Here is an 18,043-nt window from a genome sequence, read left to right on the forward strand (position 1 = left end):
AGGGCTGCCCCTCCTTGGGTTTCTAAGAAGCTCCATGATCCTGATAGTCACGTTCACAATAAGAAGAGAAGCCAGGCAGAAGTACTCTGCAAGAGCTTGAAAAGGCAGATTTGTTAAACCCATAGAAGATGTGCTCAGCCGAGCTCCCTCTGCCTCTTTAAAGCCTGGCTTCCTGAGGTTGGATTCATCCCAGGGCCAGTGGCCATAAACCTCCCAGGGCCCAGCTCTCCATCCTGTGGAAAACCAATTGAGGAATGTGGTTAATCTCACAGGATAGAGAGCTGGGCCCTGGGAGGTTTTATAGTATTCAGTAATTCAGTAATTTTTATATAGTAAATATATAGTATTCAGTAATTCAGTAATATTATAGTATTCAGTAACATGAGAAAAGTTTGGAACAATCTGGAAACTTGAAAAAAAAAGCATGAATCTTCTATAGGAGAGATGAGGGAGGAGCTGGCATTTCCACAGGCAGCTTCATGCTGTGCCTGGAAAACAGCTGCTCTGGGAGGCAGTGCAATTGGCTGAAGGATGCTGCTGATAACATAGGGGCCTAGGTTCCACGTCCATAGTCTTTTTCTATTTCTTGACTGGACAATGGTTTCACACAGCTTTTTTTTTTTAATAACATTCTTGGTCTTAATGTAACCAGTCCATCCCAATAATTTGAATAATATTTCAAGCTTGGCTGATTCAACAGGGCCACGACAGCAGAATGGCAAAGAGTGAAAGTTCTGGAACCAACTAACCAGCTCTGCCACTTACCAGCTATGAGATCTTTGGCTAGTTACTTAATTTCTCAGCAGCCCAATTGCCTCATCTGTACAATGGGGGAATAGGCAAACCTACTTAAATAGGCTCTTATGAGCACTGAATGAGCTAATACTTGTGAAATACTAAAAGAGCTGGGTGGCACATGGTAATTATTCATGAATTAGATCCAGATTTCTCCATGCAGAGCAGCCTAATGCATCTCTTGCAGGCTTCCTTTCTGTTTCTATAGAAAAGAATATTAAAAAAAAATAATTGTGAATTATGAAAGAGCCATTGGTCATATATTTATTATTATGCAAGTTATTATTGTAGTCATGTGAAAATTCATAATACATGACTTTATTATGTAAGTTAATACTAAATGAGTACTTGGTACATGGTAAGAACTGTAGAAGTTTCTTAAATAATATAAATTTAAATGTCTTTATGGGCTGGGTCTAGTTTGCTAGGTCCTTGAAAACTGGGACTATGTGAGATGTGACAGGTGTGCTGGTACTCCAATTCATTCTGAGACAGGACCTTATGAAATTTACAGATGACCGTCACCTGAGTGTAAAAATTACATAAGAACCTAATTTCTCCTTTCTCAGGGAAGAGGTTTCCCTAAAAGATCAAGGATTGCTTGAATTGTAAGAATTTCGGGAAAAAGAAAAGAAAAAAAGGCAAGGCAAAGGACAAAAAGACAAAGGCTCTGAGGGGGGAAGAGAGGGAAAGGGGGAGTGAAGAGAACAGAGCAAGGGCTCTGGAGCCAGTGACAACCACAAAGAGAGGGAACATTCCTGACCATCTTCCCAGTTTGTTAAGAGTCAGGTTCCAGCAGCCATTATTCAGAACTTTGAACATCTACTCAGAAGGAACAACTTTGATAATATATACATGCTGTATTAGGAATCTGAGTCCAAGGGAATAAGCTCTAAATTCCACTTTGAAATTTTTTTCTGAGTTCTTGTTCAGAGTATGACAAAGCTACTCCCTCACTATTATTTTCTGGCAGTTATGGAGCCCTCCTGGCTTCTATGCTTCCAAATCATAAATGGGAGTTTACGCATATGATAGGAAAATGACCTCTGAAACTTCTGATTCAGGGTTTCCATTGTTGTGTACTTTCTGCTTTTCTTCAATATGGGGAAAGGGCAGAAGTAGCTCTTCCACACCCTCTGCTTATGGCAGCCTGTACAGATGCTTGTTCGCTTGTGAGGGCCCACCTAGCAGATGGGAGGCATCCAGCAGCAGGAGTTACCTAACAACCTGGTGAAAAAACTCCTGGCATCTAAGTCAGCGCATGCCTGCCTCCAGTGGAGGCACAGTCCCTGTCATCTACCATGGTATTTTCTCTCTCTGCCATGCCACCCTCCAATTTATAGTCAATTAGTGCTTTATGAGGCTATAAAACTGAGTAAAGGAGGTCAATATAATACATGCCATGCTTGAGTAGTAAATTCCTACAAAGCTAATGATACTTTGAAAACTTTCGGCCATTTATTCTGAGATGATGTACCATCCTCCCTATCATCTGGGAAGAAAACAACATTCACTTTGAGTTCTCAAGGGATGCTTAGTCGGGGATGGCTTGGCCAGTGGCCTTGCTCACTGTCATTTGCAGTGGGCATTAGCAAGTCTTTCTGAGCATCGCAGCAATAGAAAGTGTCCATAAAACTAATTGGAAACATCTGAGTTGGCCTGAAACATCTCACTTTCATTAGGCCAGGGCTCTGGGTTCCAAGTTGATATGAATCTATGAGCTTGGTGGGCTCCAGCAAAGCACAGAAGGAAACTGTCTTTTTCCTCCCAACTCCCCCTCCTCCCCCAATGCTGTCCAAGTCATTTGGGTTAAATCATCCTTCCACCCCTCACTTGCTGTGGGACTTCTGGCAAGTAACTTAACATTTCTGAGCCAGCTTCCTCTCCCATATAATGGAGGAAATGAGATCTCCCCATATAATTCTGTGAGCAGTAAATGCACAGGTACTCAACAAATGGTCATTCTCTTCCCACTGTCCACCTTCCTGCCAGAAGAGGATTCTTTCCTGGCTCACTCTGATGCTAAATTGTCTCAAAAGGAAGCCTTACCCTTTTCCTGAGGTTCTTTCCATCATGCCATGTGTGGGAGGAGCCGCTGGAGTTCTCACTGCAGGTGCTCGAAAGAGACAGCTCACTGCTGCTGCAGCTGTTTCGAGGACAGAGATGACCAGGGATGACGATCCCCAAACCAGGGCATTTCAAAGCAGGGGCTCCTGATTTTGCATTCGGCTGGCATTCCTAAAAAAGAAGGACAGCTCTGAGCTAAGGCTTTGCTTAGGGGACAGTAAATACCAACTTGACATCACAGTGAGGTAGAAGCAAATGTAGCCTAGTGCTTAGAAGGACAGCTTTTGGGGTCAAACAGCCTAGAGGTCCAAATCTTGGCTCTGCCTCTTGCTAATATACTAGGAGGAATTATTTAATCCCTCAGAGCTACATTTGTTCTTAAAGTGAATAATGATACTATTATCATTACTGCCTACCTTACAGAGTTACCACAAAGACCAAATGGGGTTCTAGATTAGAAGCGTATCACACAGTACCTGGCCTAAGTAGGTACTTGATTATGATGAACTGCCATCACAATGGCAGAAATATCACAATGGTAGTTTCCCACTTTCTCCAGTCAGATGGGTCAAATAATCAGATCCATATCAAGCCATGACCAATGGCACAAAAGAATGAAGACAGAGTAGCATTTTTGGCTGTAGGGTTCAAGAGCATGACCACTACACTGGGAGTTTAGTGACCTGGATCTCAGGCTGCATGTTGCCCCTGGCAGGAGACACTGAGTAAAGAAAGCATTTAACTTCCATGCACCTCAAGGTCTTCCTTTGTGTGTATGTGGGGGGGGGGGGGCAGTTCCACCAGATTGTTCTGGCCCCGCACACAGCATCATTCTGAGTCAGGAATCAAATACCCGGGAAGTCATGTCTAGTGGCACATCAAACTGAGGAATTAGGGGGTACTGTTGGAAAGGTTATGGAACTTTCCATATCATTTGGCCGTCTAAATGGTAAAGACTGCCACATCAACTAGATCTGGGTTCCATGACAAAGACCCAGGTGGGGGCACAGGTGACAAAGTTGTAAACATCTAAAGCACATCCTGACAGCCATATTCTTGGCCCCTAATGTAATAGATGAAGCTCCATGAGCTGGACAAGCTAAATTAATTTAGCATCCTGATCACGAGAAGAAAGTCTCTCCATTACCGTCTCATTCCACTCTCCTATCTATATAAAGCTTTGTCTCAGAAGCTCTTTGATGGGGAACCATCTGTCTTTGTGTCATTCACAGAATGGCAAAGCCTCTTACTTATGCAATTTATTGACACTTTATGGGTGCCTTTATTACCTGAGTACTTATCACTGTTCTCCAAATGCAATTCCAGCTGACAGTGACTAAATCCCCACTGGAGGAAGGAAAGGCATGCTGTTCTGGGAGTACTCAGGGAACATGCTAACCCCCCGCATAAGTACAAAGGGTATATTTAATTTCCTCTCTAATAAATATCCATAACGCTTAATAAGGTTAGGTTTTCAACATCAAGCATTTGCCTGCTATCAATACTTCATTTTTGCTGCATAACAATCCCTTTAAGTGATCTAAATATGCTAAGAAATTTTACTATTCCATCCCCCACCCCCGAAATTTGGCTCTAAATAGCACTGAGAGGAGAAACTTGTCTAAAAATTCAGCATTCAGCAGTATCTGTTGATTTATGACCTTGTTACTGCTGCATGTAACTTACTTAAGGAGAGTTTATTATTTGTACCTTGACAGATGTCTACAACCAGTAGTGCCTCTGCACAGGTTGCCTGACATCGACACTTGGGCCACTGCGTACATCTAGGACAAACTTTCAGAAGTAACACATTACACTCCCCTTCTACTCGTGCACTTTCCTATTTTCACCATCCCCAAACCTCTTTCATATTTTGTTGCTTGAATAAGCAGGGTGGTGGTTTTATTTAGGACTGCCTCTGCTCTGACAGACTGGTCTGTTCTCCAGAGGGAGATTGTGACTGTGTCCTGTGAGACCATCTAGATCTAAATTTTTTCTTTTCTTTTCTTTTTAATGTTTATTCATTTATTTTGAGAGAGAGAGAGATCTGGGAAGAGGCACAGAGAGAGGGAGAGAGAGAATCACAAGCAGGCTCCGCATTGTCATTAAGTAGCCCAACATGGGGCTGGAACTCATGATTCATGAAATCATGACTTGAGCCGAACTCAAGAGTTGGACACTCAACCATCTGTGCCACCCAGGTGCCCCTGATATAAATTTTTCTAATGGCCCTTTTCACACTCTGCATGGCTTTCGGTTACCGTTTGTACTCTACCTTTTCTCGAAAAACCGAAACTTTCATGATTTCCCTCTGTCTTTCCCACCTATTCCTTCCTACTATACCTATCAAAATTATATCTATTTTTACAGCTCAACTCCATTCCCAGGACACTTTTTACAAATAAGCATCCTTGCCCAGTTGTTTCCCATGTGTGTACCTCCTGTATGGATGCTGGATTAAGATGACAGGGAATTTAACCTCAGAGCTACCAAAGGGAGGAACTGCTGCATCTGCCTTTGACCATGAACTTGAGATGAGCAGATGTGATGGAGCATACTTCAGGGAGGTGGAGAAGACCTATTACTGTCATATAGAGACCGGTGGGGTTGGGGGTGCTTAAGCAGAGAAGTATCTTCCAAGTCAGGCTTCTCATACTTCAATGTGTACATGTATCATCTGGGATCTTGTTAAATGCAGATTCTGAGTAATTCTGAGGTGGAATCTGATGTGTAGTATTTTTGACAAGTTCCCGGGTGCTTCTATGCTGCTGTGCCAGGACTTTGAGTAGAGGGTCCCTAGGGGAAGGTATGAAAGAGGTCTACCTCTGATGTGGGTTGCTTGGTAGCAAGTTGTATTACCACACGGCCTGACCTGGACTTTGGAGCAGGATGAAGGGAATGGTCTGAGCCTACCCATGGACCAGTGCAGTGGGGAGAGACTATGCATACGTGTGTAGGGGGGTGGGGGGGGGGAACTTACAGGGTAATTCCTTAAAAGAAGAGGAAGGGTCAGTCCTCCATATTGGATATTCTCCCATATTTCCCCCACATTAGACAATCAATATTTGAAGTTAATAAGGGACCTAGAATCTCTTACATCATGGCTGCAATGCGAGCTCCTTTTTCCTGAAGTCTCCTTCATCAGCAAATGATTATCAAGCAGGATTATCTACTCCAGTGAATAACTAACTGTTGTGTGGTTGAGTGCTTGAACTCTAAGGCCATTTATTAGGTTTAAACTCTGGCCCTTCCACTTGCTAACTCCTTAACCTTGAGAAAGTTATTTAACCACTACATGCCTCAGTTTCCTTATTTGTAAATGGAGATGATGAAAGTACATATCATATAAGATCACTGTGAAATCTGGACAGCCCCTGGCATACAGCAATGCTTAGTAACATTTAGGTGTTGCTACTATTTTTTTTTTATATACGTGTGTCTTGACTCTCAAACTAAATCACAAGTTTACAGTCTCCCTAAGAGACTCTATGTTATACTTTCTTGTGGTGCCAGTATTGTCTGATACCTTGCACACAGGAACTGGACTGAGCAACAGCCAAAAGTGTGGGTGCCCTTTATTTCTGGGAATTATTGATATGAAGTTCTGGAGAGATATACTAGCAGATACTGCTCTTTGTTATCATTCCCCATCTTTGCCACGGTGTTCTGTGGCTGTGGCATAGTGCCGATTATGAAGAACAGAAGAGTGCTAAACGGCAGGAATCTTATTATTGCCCCAATACGGTTGGTGGGTACTGTGGTACATGAATTTTATATATTGTGGGATTTCATCCTCACCACGATTCCCAGAAATAGAAAAGAAATATCATTATGCTCATTTCTCAGATGGGGAACTTGAGGCACAGTGGCACTGCTGTCTTGCGTAAGGTTACCAAGCTAGTACAACATTCTGAAGTCAGGCCCACATCCTAGCCATTATTCTATGGCACCAAGTAAGGACCTTAACAATAAGCAGAAATCCTGGACATATACAGACCATAAAGTACCCAACAGGGAAGAGATCTAATTAGCAATAGATGATTATTATTCAAAAGATTTTTGGCCCAAAAAATGTATAGTGGTTTCCACTGTAACATTATCTTAATTACGTTGACTTCATTGGCAAAATACACCCCTTTTGCACTAGTCGAAATGTTTTTTTCTCATTGTGTATTTTAGATTACTACCTTGGGTGACTCATGCTTTAACATCCTTAGTGTGAGAAATACAAACAAAATCTGTAATTAAAAAAAAGAAAGTAAGGAGAGAGGACTGTCTACCCTAGAGAAACCGGGACAACCTGAGGGGCCATAGGTGGGTGACTGCAAACTAGGGGAGATAAAACGGGCTGTGTAGGCATGGAGAGGAGGGATCCCCTTCTGCAGACAGACAAAGGGAAGAGAAATTGTGGCTGGGGAAGCATAGGACTGTATCTGGACAACACAAAAAACATCAGATCGGGATGGAGAGAGATCCCATCTGTAACTGCAGGTTAGAGGATCTCTAACTGCAGATCCCATCTTCGGACTGGGGCTGGTTGCCCTGTTCATGCACCTGGTGAGGAGGGAGCCACCTCCAGGTTCGGTGGCAGATCAGGGGCACGGTCCGCAGCAGGAGAAACCGGCCCCCTCCCCTGAAGTGCTGTGGCACAGGACAAAACCAGCCAGGACCACATATCAGGAGGCGCTTCCCCAGTACCGGGGTGCACAGAGAGGGAGTTTAAATCCCAGCCAAGCACCAAGGCCACAGTCGGAGGAGTGAGACAGACAGCCTAGTCTGTGCCCATGGCATAGTAAGGATGGCTTCAAAGGAGTGATTTGGGACACCAGGTCGTGGAGGAGACACTGGGGGGTTGCCATTTTTCTCCCACCACCACCAAGGTGGGGGTCTCAGGGAACTGACCTCGGGGCCCAGTGGAGGTGGGACCTGTCTACACCAAACCACGCCCCTCCAAGCCAGGTAACCGTGTATCTACTGGAGTGGGATAGACATTGTGGAACCAGACAGACCCCCTCCTCCAGACCAGTGCTTCTGCATTGCCTGGATTAATTCTAGGACAATTCTCACTATATAGATATATTCTTCCTTCCATTTCTCCTTCTTATCTCTTCCCTCCTCTAGGCTGGTTACTATGGCTATTGGTTTGTTTAAACGGCCATATTTAATCCATTCTCTTGATACAGGTTCTTCTTTACATTCCTTTCTCTCTCTCTGGAATAATCAACCAGTACAGTTTCTCTGTCTGGGTAACTTTACCTTCGTTTCTTTTTCCCCTACCTCCTTATTTTCCTCTGTCTATCTCTGGATTAAGCCTTTTAGTTTCTCTGCCTGGTCATTGTTCATTTTTTCTTTTTCCCCGCCCCTGTCATTTCTGTCTTTGTGTGTGCTCTTCTATCAGCACCACCTCCACCCTGTTCTTTACTTGTAGCTCATGTTTCTGGTTTTTTGCTTTTGGATTGTTTTTAGTTTTTTGATTTTGTTGGTTTGTTTTATTGGTTTGTGTGTCTGCATGCTTTTGTTTCCTGTTTGTCTGTCTGTTTTCCTTTCCAGGGCTACTTCAGGGAACAAATCTAAGTACACCTGGTAGAGGGTCCAAAACATCACTACAAGTAGGGAAATAAAATAACCAAAGTCACAACACCAGAGAGCAAGTAACACTCTCCAAAAAACACTTACTGAAGGGCCAGGCCCAGGACAGTGTATGACCCTCTTTAATATAGCAGTGCTCACAGGTGCAGAACACATAACAAACTTTTAAAACTCATAAGGGACAGAAAACTAGCCAAAGTGATGAAACAGAAAAATTTTCCTCAAAAGAAATTCCAGGAAGAAATGACAGTTAAAGAGTTAAAGAATTGATCAAAAAAGATATAAGCAACATAACTGAACAAGAATTTAGAATAATAGTCATAAAATTAATTGCTGGGTTTGAAAAAAGCATAGAAGACAGCAGAGAATCTATTGCTGCAGATATCAAGGGACTAACAAATAGTCATGATGAATTAAAAAATGCTATAAATGAGGCGCAAAATAAAATGGAGGCAGCCACAACATGGACTGAAGAGGCAGAGGGGAGAACAGGTGAATTAGAAGATAAAATTATGGGAAAAGAGGAAGCTGAGAAAAAGAGAGATAAAAAAAAAATCCAGGATCATGAGGGGAGAATTAGAGAACCAAGTGATTTAATCAAATGGAACAATATCCATATCATAGGAATTCCAGAAGAAGAGGAAAGAGAGAAAGAGGCTGCAGGTGTGCTTGAACAAATCACAGCTGAGAACTTCTCTAATCTGAGGAAGGAAACAGGCACTGAAATCCAAGAGGCACAGATAACTCCCTTCAGATATAACTTGCATTGATCTTCTGCACAACATATCATAGTGAAACTGGCAAAATACAAGGATAAAGAGAGAATTCTGAAAGCAGCTAGGGATAAACGGGGCTTAACATATAAGGGTAGACACATAAGGGTAGTAGCTAACCTATCTACTGAAACTTGGCAGGCCAGAAAGGAGTGGCAGGAAATTGTCAATGTGATGAACAGGAAAAATATACAGCCAAGAATCCTTTATCCATCAAGCCTGTCATTCAGATTAGAAGGAGAGATCAAGGTTTTCCAAAACAAACAAAAACTGAAGGAATTCATCACCACTAAACCAACCCTATAAGAGATCCTAAGGGGGACTCTGTGAGTGAAATGTTGCAAGGACTAAAATGTACCAGAGACATCACTACAAGCATAACCTACAGATATAACAATGACTCTAAACCCGTATCTTTCAATAACACCGAATGCAATGGACTAAATGCTCCAATCAAAAGACATAGGGTATCAGAATGGGTAAAAAAAGCAAGACCCATCTATTTGCTGTCTACAAGAGATTCATTTTAGACCTGAGGACACCTTCAGATTGAAAGTGAGGGGATGGAGAACCATCTACCATGCTACTGGAAGTCAAAAGAAAGCTGGAGTAGTCATACTTATATCAGACAAACTAGACTATAAGTTAAAGGTTGTAACAAGAGGTGAAGAAGGGCTAATGCCCTAATTACAGGGTCTGTCCATCAGGAAGAGCTAACAATTATATATGTCTATGCACCAAATTTGGAAACACCCAATTATATAAAACAATCACAAACATAAGCAATCTTATTGATAAGAATGTGGTAATTGCAGGGGACTTTAATATTCCACTTACAACAACGGACAGATAATCTAGACAGAGAATCAGTAAAGAAACAATGGTCCTGAATGATACATTGGACCAGATGGACTTGACAGATCTACTTAGAACTCTACATCCCAAAGCAGCATAATATACTTTCTTCTTGAGTGAACATGAAACATTCTCCAAGATAGATCACATACTGGGTCACAAAACATCCCTCAATAAATAGAAAAGAATTGAGATCATACCATGCACACTTTCAGATCATAATGCTATGAAACTTGAAATCAACCACAGGAAAAAGTCTAGAAAACCTCCAAAAGCATGAGGTTAAAGAACATCCTACTAAAGAATGAATAGGTCAACCAGGCAATTAGAGAAGAAATTAAAAAATACATGGGATAAACAAAAATGAAAATACAACAAATTAAACCCTTTGGGATGCAGCAAAGGCAGTCTTAAGAGGAAAATAAATTGCAATCCAGGCCTATCTCAAGAAACAAGAAAAATCCCAAATACAAAATCTAACAGCACACCTAAAGTAACTAGAAGCAGAACAGCAAAGATACCCCAAACCCAGCAGAAGAAGAGAAATAATAAAGATCAGAGCAGAAATAAACAATATAGAATACAAAAAAACAGTAGAGATCAATGAAACCAAGAGTTGGTTTTTTGAAAAAATAAACAAAATTGATAAACCCCTAGTCAGGCTTCTCAAAAAGAAAAGAGAGAGGACCCAAACAGATAAAATCACTAATCAAAATGGATTTATTACAACCATTCCCTCAGAAATACAAGCAATTATCAAGGAATACTATGAAAAATTATATGCCAACAACTGGACAACCTTGAAGAAATGGACAAATTGCTAGACACCCACACACTACCAAAACTCAAACGGGAAGAAATAGAAAATTTAAACAGACCCATACCTAGTAAAGAAGCTGAATCAGTTATCAAAAATCTCCCGACAAATAAGAGTCTTGGACCACATGGCTTCCCTGGGGAATTCTACCAGACATTTAAAGCAGAGTTAATATTAATCCTCCTCAAGCTGTCCCAAAAATATAGACATGGAAGGAAAATTTCCAGACTCATTCTATGAAGGCAGCATTACTTTGATTCTAAAACCAAACAGATACCCAGCATCAAAAAAGAACTACAGGCCAATATCCCTAATGAATGTGGATGCAAAATTTCTCAACAAGATACTAGAAAATTGAATTCAACAGCATATAAAAAGAATTATCTACCATGATCAAGTGGGATGCATTCCTGGGCTGCAGGGTTGGTTCAATATTCACAAATCAATCAATGTGATACATCACATTAATAAAAGAAAAGAACCATATGAACCTGTCAATAATGCACATTTGACAAAATACAGCATCCTTTCTAAATAAAAACCCTCAAGAAAGTTGGGATAGAAGGAACATACTTAAACATCATAAAAGCCATTTATGAAAAGCTCACAGATAATATCATCCTCAATGGGGAAAAACTGAGAGCTTTCCCTCTGAGATCAGGAACACAACAGGGATGTCCACTCTCACTACTGTTGTTTAACATAGTGTTGGAAGTCCTAGCATCATCAATCAGACAACAAAATGAAATAAAAGGCATCAAATTGGCAAAGAAGAAGTCAAACTTTTACTTTTCACAGATGACATGATACTCTACACAGAAAAACCTGACAGACTCCACCAAAAGTCTGCTAGCACTGATACATGAATTCAGCATAGTCGCAGGGTATAAAATCAATGTACAGAAATCAGTTGCTTTTTTATACACCAATAATGAAGCAGCAGAAAGAGAAATAAAGAAACTGATCTCATTCGCAATTGCACCAAAAACCATAAAATACTAGGAATAAACCTAACCAAAGATGTAAAAGATCTGTATGCTGAAAACTATAGAAATCTTACGAAAGAAATTGAAGAAGACACAAAGAAATGGAAAAACATTCCATGCTCATGGATTGGAAGAATAAATATTGTGTTAAAATATCAATACTACCCAAAGCTATCTACACATCCAATCTAATCCCAATCAAAATTGCACCAGCATTCTTCTCAAAGCTAGAACAATCCTAAAATTTGTATGGAACCACAAAAGACCCTGAATAGCCAAACTAATATTAAAGAAGAAGACCAAAGCAGGAAGCATCACAATCCCAGACTTTAGCCTCTACTCCAAAGCTGTAATCATCAAGACAGCATGCTATTGGCACAAAAACAGACATATAGACCAATGGGATAGAATAGAGACTCCACAATTGGACCCACAAAAGTATGGCCAACTAATCTTTGACAAAGCAGGAAAGAATAGCCAATGGAAAAACGACAGTCTCTTTAACAAATGGCGCTGGGAGAGCTGGACAGCAACATGCAGAAGAATGAAACTGGACCACTTTCTTACACCATACACAAAAATAAAGTCAAAATGGGTGAAGGACCTGAATGTGAGACAGGAAACCATCAAAACCCTAGAGGAGAAACAGGAAAAAAACCTCTTTTACCTCAGCTGCAGGAATTTCTTAGTCGACACATCTCCAAAGGCAAGGAAATTAAAAGCAAAGATGAACTATTGGGATCTTATCAAGATAAAAACCTTCTGTGCTGTAAAGGAAACAATCAACAAAACTAAAAAGCAACTGATAGAATGGGAAAAGATATTTCCAAATGACATATCAGATAAAGGGCTAGTATCCAAAGTCTAAAATAATTTACCAAAACTCCACACCTGAAAAAAAAAATCCAGTGAAGAAATAGGCAGAAGACATGAATAGACACTTTTCCAAAGCAGATATCCAGATGGCCAACAGACACATGAAAAGATACTCAATGTCACTCACCATCAGGGAAATACAAATCAAAACCACACTGAGATATCATCTCATGCTGGTCAGAGTGGATAAAATGAACAAATCGGGAGACTATGATGCTAGAGAGGATGTGAAGAAATGGATCCCTCTTGCACTGCTGGTGGGAATGCAAACTGGTGCGGCCACTCTGGAAAACAGTGTGGAGGTTCCTCAAATAATTAAAAATAGAACTATCCTATTACCCAGAAATAGCACTGCTAGGAATTTACCCAAGGGATACAGGAATGCTGCTACATAGGGGCACTTTTACCCCAATGTTTATAGCAGTGCTTTCAACAATAGCCAAATTATGGAAAGAGCCTAAATGTCCATCAACTGACGAATGGATAAAGAAGATGTGGTTTATATGTACAATGGAATACTACTTGGCAATGAAAAAGAATGTAATCTAGCCATTTGCAGCAACATGGATGGAACTGGAGGGTATTATGCTAAGTGAAATAAATCAGGCAGAGAAAGACAGATACCATATGTTTTCACTCATATGTGGATCTTGATAAACTTAACAGAAGACCATGGGGGAGGGGAAGGGAAAAAAAGTTACAGAGAGGCAGGGAGGCAAACCATACGAGGCTCTTGGATACTGAGAACAAACTGAGGGTTGATGGTGGGTTGGGGAGAGGGGAAAGTGAGTGATAGGCATTGAGGAGGGCACTTGTTGGGATGAGCACTGGGTGTTGCATGGAAGCCCATTTGACAATAAATTATATTTTAAAAAACGATATGGATGAAAAAAAAGGAGAGAGACAGAGTGAATGAAGGCAAGAGTTTCTTGGATATAAATTGCACACTTAAAAAATTCCTGACCTTAAGGCCATATTATAGATTGGAAGGCATTAAGGTCTTCATGAATGTTTAAAGTGACAGCATTCCACTGAAATTTAATTCCAATCTAAATTGAGAATATTTACCTTTGATATAGAATATCCTATCTACATTGATAAAGTTATACAACAAAATCAAAAGCCAATTATCCACAAATTTTCATCTGTCACTGTTTTAAGTCTAACATTTTTCATTACATATTTATTTGGCTCTTGTATTTTTCAAGTTACTTTCTTTATGTCAATGAGAGTTAAAAGCCATGCTGGTTAAAGTTTTGCCAAATAAGCACAAAGCTAACCCTAGCTAAAAAAAATGTACAGCCCATGAATTTTTAAAAGTTCATACATAATATATCATAAAAGTAGGATGAATAATATAGGACATGGGCTTTAATAAAAAGCTCCTTGACCATTTCTCAGAGACTTTGAGATGTAATCAATACCCAAAAAGGTATCTTGGGGACAAAGTCAAGATTTATATTTTTGCCAAGAGTGACACTTTCTGCTTACTCTATCAGCTGGGGGACATAATATTGAATTTCAGAGAACACAAGAAAGGAAGGTATTTTTATCTGCCTGACAATGCTTCAAGGATGCGCTTTATGGTTCACTTGTGACATCATATTTGATGGAAGGAAAATAACCCGAACAAGCACTCTGAAGGCAAGAGGGAAACTCACATGAATCTCAACATCAGTTCGTGACTGCGTCAGACTTCGGCTTCTTTCCATGTCTGAGAGCAAATCTCCAGATGAAAGATCTAAGATGCGTGAGTGAAGTTTCTAGGTAAAAAGCAGAAATGTTGCACAGTGGTGATTTAATTGTTTGTTTCCAAATCCTGGCTTGGCCAGCTAAATCTCAAAGGAGTTGACATTTCTAGATTAGATAATACATGTCCTAACCCAAAACGTTTATTCTAGTTTATGAGCAAGCCATATGTATGTATGTGAAAACTATAGCTTATAAATAGTAATCACACGCTCACTGTCTGTCAGTTGTGCTGGAAAGTATTAGTAGGAAAAAATATGTAGGAGGAAAAATGTGAATCATCCAATACACTTACTGGCTAGTATGAAAAATAACTTTCAATATTCACATTAGAAAACAATCACCATGTTAACCTTATTATGTTGAATAGTGGTTAAATCTGAGCAAATAATTATAAAAGTGACCTTATTTCTAAACAGCATTGATCTTGTAAAATCTTCCCTTGGATACATTTTAACTCAAAGTCATTAATGTCATCTGTTAGGAACAATTAATGTGAATAGAAAATAATTGCATCTGGGAGCTGGGGACGTGGAGGATTTTGCGCATTAATATTCACATGCTATTTGATTATATACTCAATTCTTTATTTCAGCTTTGCTTGGGAGGCCTGCTTAACCAGGGACATTTCACTATGTTAATCTTTATACTAATTACTAAGGCTTTTCTGTGGACATTAAATTTGATCTGTTTAATTGCAAATACAATAAAACTCATGATTTATGTCTAATGTTTCTGCAAGGCTGATGACATTTTAAAATGGTACTTGTAGCCTGGTTTGTCTTGGTTACAACTTTTGTGACTTCAGACACTAAAAAATCGAATTGAGTAAGTAAATAATGTGGCTAGGCGTGCCTCCCTCACCTCTGAAAAGTTTTTCAATTACTTTTTCTCCCTGGAAAGGCCTTGCTGCATACAGATGTTGATCCAGGAAATGTCTGAGCTTCTGTGTCACTAATTAGTGTTAGGATCATCTTAGAGTACAGGGGTGGCCCCACCGGTCACTCTGTTCTTGCAGATGTGCCATTGTCAGCAGGGACTCTAAACTCCACTAAAATGAGGCACATTTGACTCCCCTCGGACTGAACTTGCATGACAGCCCCTATGTGTGTGGTTAGTTGGCCACTCAACGAACATGCCTTCAGCACCTGCTGGAGGATGAGCACTGAGGTAGAACTGTGCTGCATCCCTCAGCAGGAGGGCATATTTTCTATTATGGATCATTGTCCTCCTTCCCAGTGAAGCTCTAAATCACTATTTTCTTCAAATCAAAAAAAAAAGTTTTTTAAAAATATTTATTTTTGAGAGAGGGAGAGAGAGAGGAAGACACATAATCCAAAGTGGGCTCCAGGCTCTGAGCTGTCAGCACAGAGCCTGATGCGGGGCTCAAACTTAGACTGTGAGATCTTGACGTGAGCCAAAGTCCGATGCTTAACTGACTGAGCCACCCAGGTGCCCCTAAACTCTATCTCTACCCCCATAGTGGGGATTGAACTCACGGCCCTGAGATCAAGAATCGCATGCTCTACCAACCTAGCCAGCCAGGCGCCACCCGCCAAACCCCCCCCCCCCCCCGCCAAATTTTTAAATGTTTACTTATTTTTTAGAGAGAGATAGCACAAGTGGGGGAGGGGCAGAGAGAGACAGAGACACAGAATCTGAAGTAGGCTCCAGGCTCAGAGTTGTCAGCACAGAGCCCGATGTGGAGCTTGAACTCATGAACCTTTAGATCATGACCTGAGCCAAAGTCAGATGCTTAACTGACTGAGCCACCCAGGCACCCCCACTGTTTGCTTTAGACCAATACTTGTGCTTTCCTCAATCTGTGTTTGTGGGGCTCCTTTGACCAAAAAGGGCATAAATTTTAAACCAGCTGCCTGTTATTTTGAAAATTCTAACTTTTTCAAAAGAGCTAAGACATCAATAGGTCACTAGAGACCTAGTGACCTATTGTTTCTGTGCAATTTTTAGAATCCTTAGCTTGAGCTCCCTCTAGAAACTGAGTCAGCTGGGGGCAATAGTCATTTAATCCCCGGGACCTACCACAGTGTGTAATAGTAAGTAGCGAGTACCCAACTGATGCTTGTTGTAGTCTATAAAGAAAAAGATGTCTTTGTATTTTTTCTACCCACATATACATTTTAAAGATTGAGAGACTGCCAAAAGAATGATAATGTTCTGAGACATAAGGATCCATTTATCAATATGCAAACAGTCCAAGTTATAGGAAATGACATTCAAGAAAAGAAATGATGATTTTGAGTGGTATATCATGTGATATTGGGGAAGAGTCCTTCTAGGTTAGCTATCTGATGTAATTTGGTTCATGGTTGCTCTTCATTCCTTATCAAATATATGATGTCATCCTTTGCTTTCTGTGTGAATCTATGTATGTATAAATGCATCCTCCTAAATGATGTTATATTTTAGCAGTTTATATCCAAATGCTCACTTCCCCTCAATTGAAATTAGTAACATGGTGTGAGAGAGGGGGCAGGTCCTAGGACAAGGGGCCAGGTGATCTGAGTTCCAGCTCTAAGAGTTTTACCAGATCTTGGGAATGTAACTGCATCTCTGTCTCTGATTCCTTGCTGGGTATGGAGGGATGGAAGTGGCTACTTAACCTACCCCACAGGTAGGGAGAGGTGTTGCCATGGTTAGGAACAAAAACAGACAGGACAGTGTGTGGAAATTCACATAGCCTTACACCAATTACTGGTCAAAACTGAGAGTTGTTGGTAGGTAATTTCTTAAATGCTAAGGTACACATGGATCCTCTGTTGTTAGAGTTTCCACACATGTAAGGCAAATTTCCACATATGCAAATATGACTTGGGAAACAAAATCTATTTCTGTGTTAAGGCGGTAGGCAAGAAAATAGTGGGTAAATATCATCTTTTCACACACTTTGCCTTAAATAACCAAGAAAGCTCAAAAGTCCATATATGTTACATTTATTTTTTGTTGTTGTTACATTTCTTATAAGAATAATTTTTATGAAAGGCTTATATTTTCACATATGTATAGGTATATATAATACCCTAGTGAACATATTCTCATGGACACGCACATACAGGGTGTACAAGAGAATAAGCACATCACTTTTCAAACTGGTACTGTGATGTTATCTATGCTTAGTAACGATCTTGGCGTGGAACACCTGGGTGGTTCAGTCAGTTAAGCATCCAACTTTAGCTTGGGTCATAATCCTGCGGTTCGTGAGTTTGAGCCCCACATCGGGCTCTATGATGACAGCTCAGAACCTGGAGCCTGCTTCAGTTTCTGTGTCTCCCTCTCTCTCTGCCCCTCCCCTGCTCGCATTCTATCTCTCCCTCAAAGATCAATAAATAGTAAAAATAAATAAATAAAGATCTTGGTGCAAAGTAGGTAGAATATAGGTATGGGGAATTCAATTAAAGTTATTGTCAGAAAGAGTATAACTGACAGGAGAATACTGTGACCTCTTGAAAGAAGTCTCCCTGCTTAGTTAGAGGGAAAATTCTCAGCACATACCTATCTATAGTTCATGTTCACGG

The 18,043-nt window shown here is 40.5% G+C and overlaps 1 protein-coding gene across 13 annotated transcripts in view; it reads right to left on the reverse strand.

The window, feature by feature from the left end:
* NCKAP5 (NCK associated protein 5) overlaps positions 1 to 18,043 on the reverse strand; it is a 963,823-nt gene that overhangs the window by 110,968 nt on the left and 834,812 nt on the right. For 12 of the 13 annotated variants that reach the window (XM_027055919.2, XM_027055920.2, XM_053214923.1 and 9 more), the window contains 2 exons: positions 14,420 to 14,521; positions 2,845 to 3,033 (listed from right to left, as the gene is read on the reverse strand). In XM_027055919.2, coding sequence (XP_026911720.2) covers positions 2,845 to 3,033; positions 14,420 to 14,521 — 291 coding nt within the window. The remainder of the gene's footprint in view (positions 1 to 2,844; positions 3,034 to 14,419; positions 14,522 to 18,043) is intronic. The other variant, XM_053214925.1, reaches the window with a different exon arrangement.

This window comes from Acinonyx jubatus, chromosome C1 (genome assembly GCF_027475565.1).
Source record: "Acinonyx jubatus isolate Ajub_Pintada_27869175 chromosome C1, VMU_Ajub_asm_v1.0, whole genome shotgun sequence".
In the NCBI taxonomy this organism is placed as follows: domain Eukaryota; kingdom Metazoa; phylum Chordata; class Mammalia; order Carnivora; family Felidae; genus Acinonyx; species Acinonyx jubatus.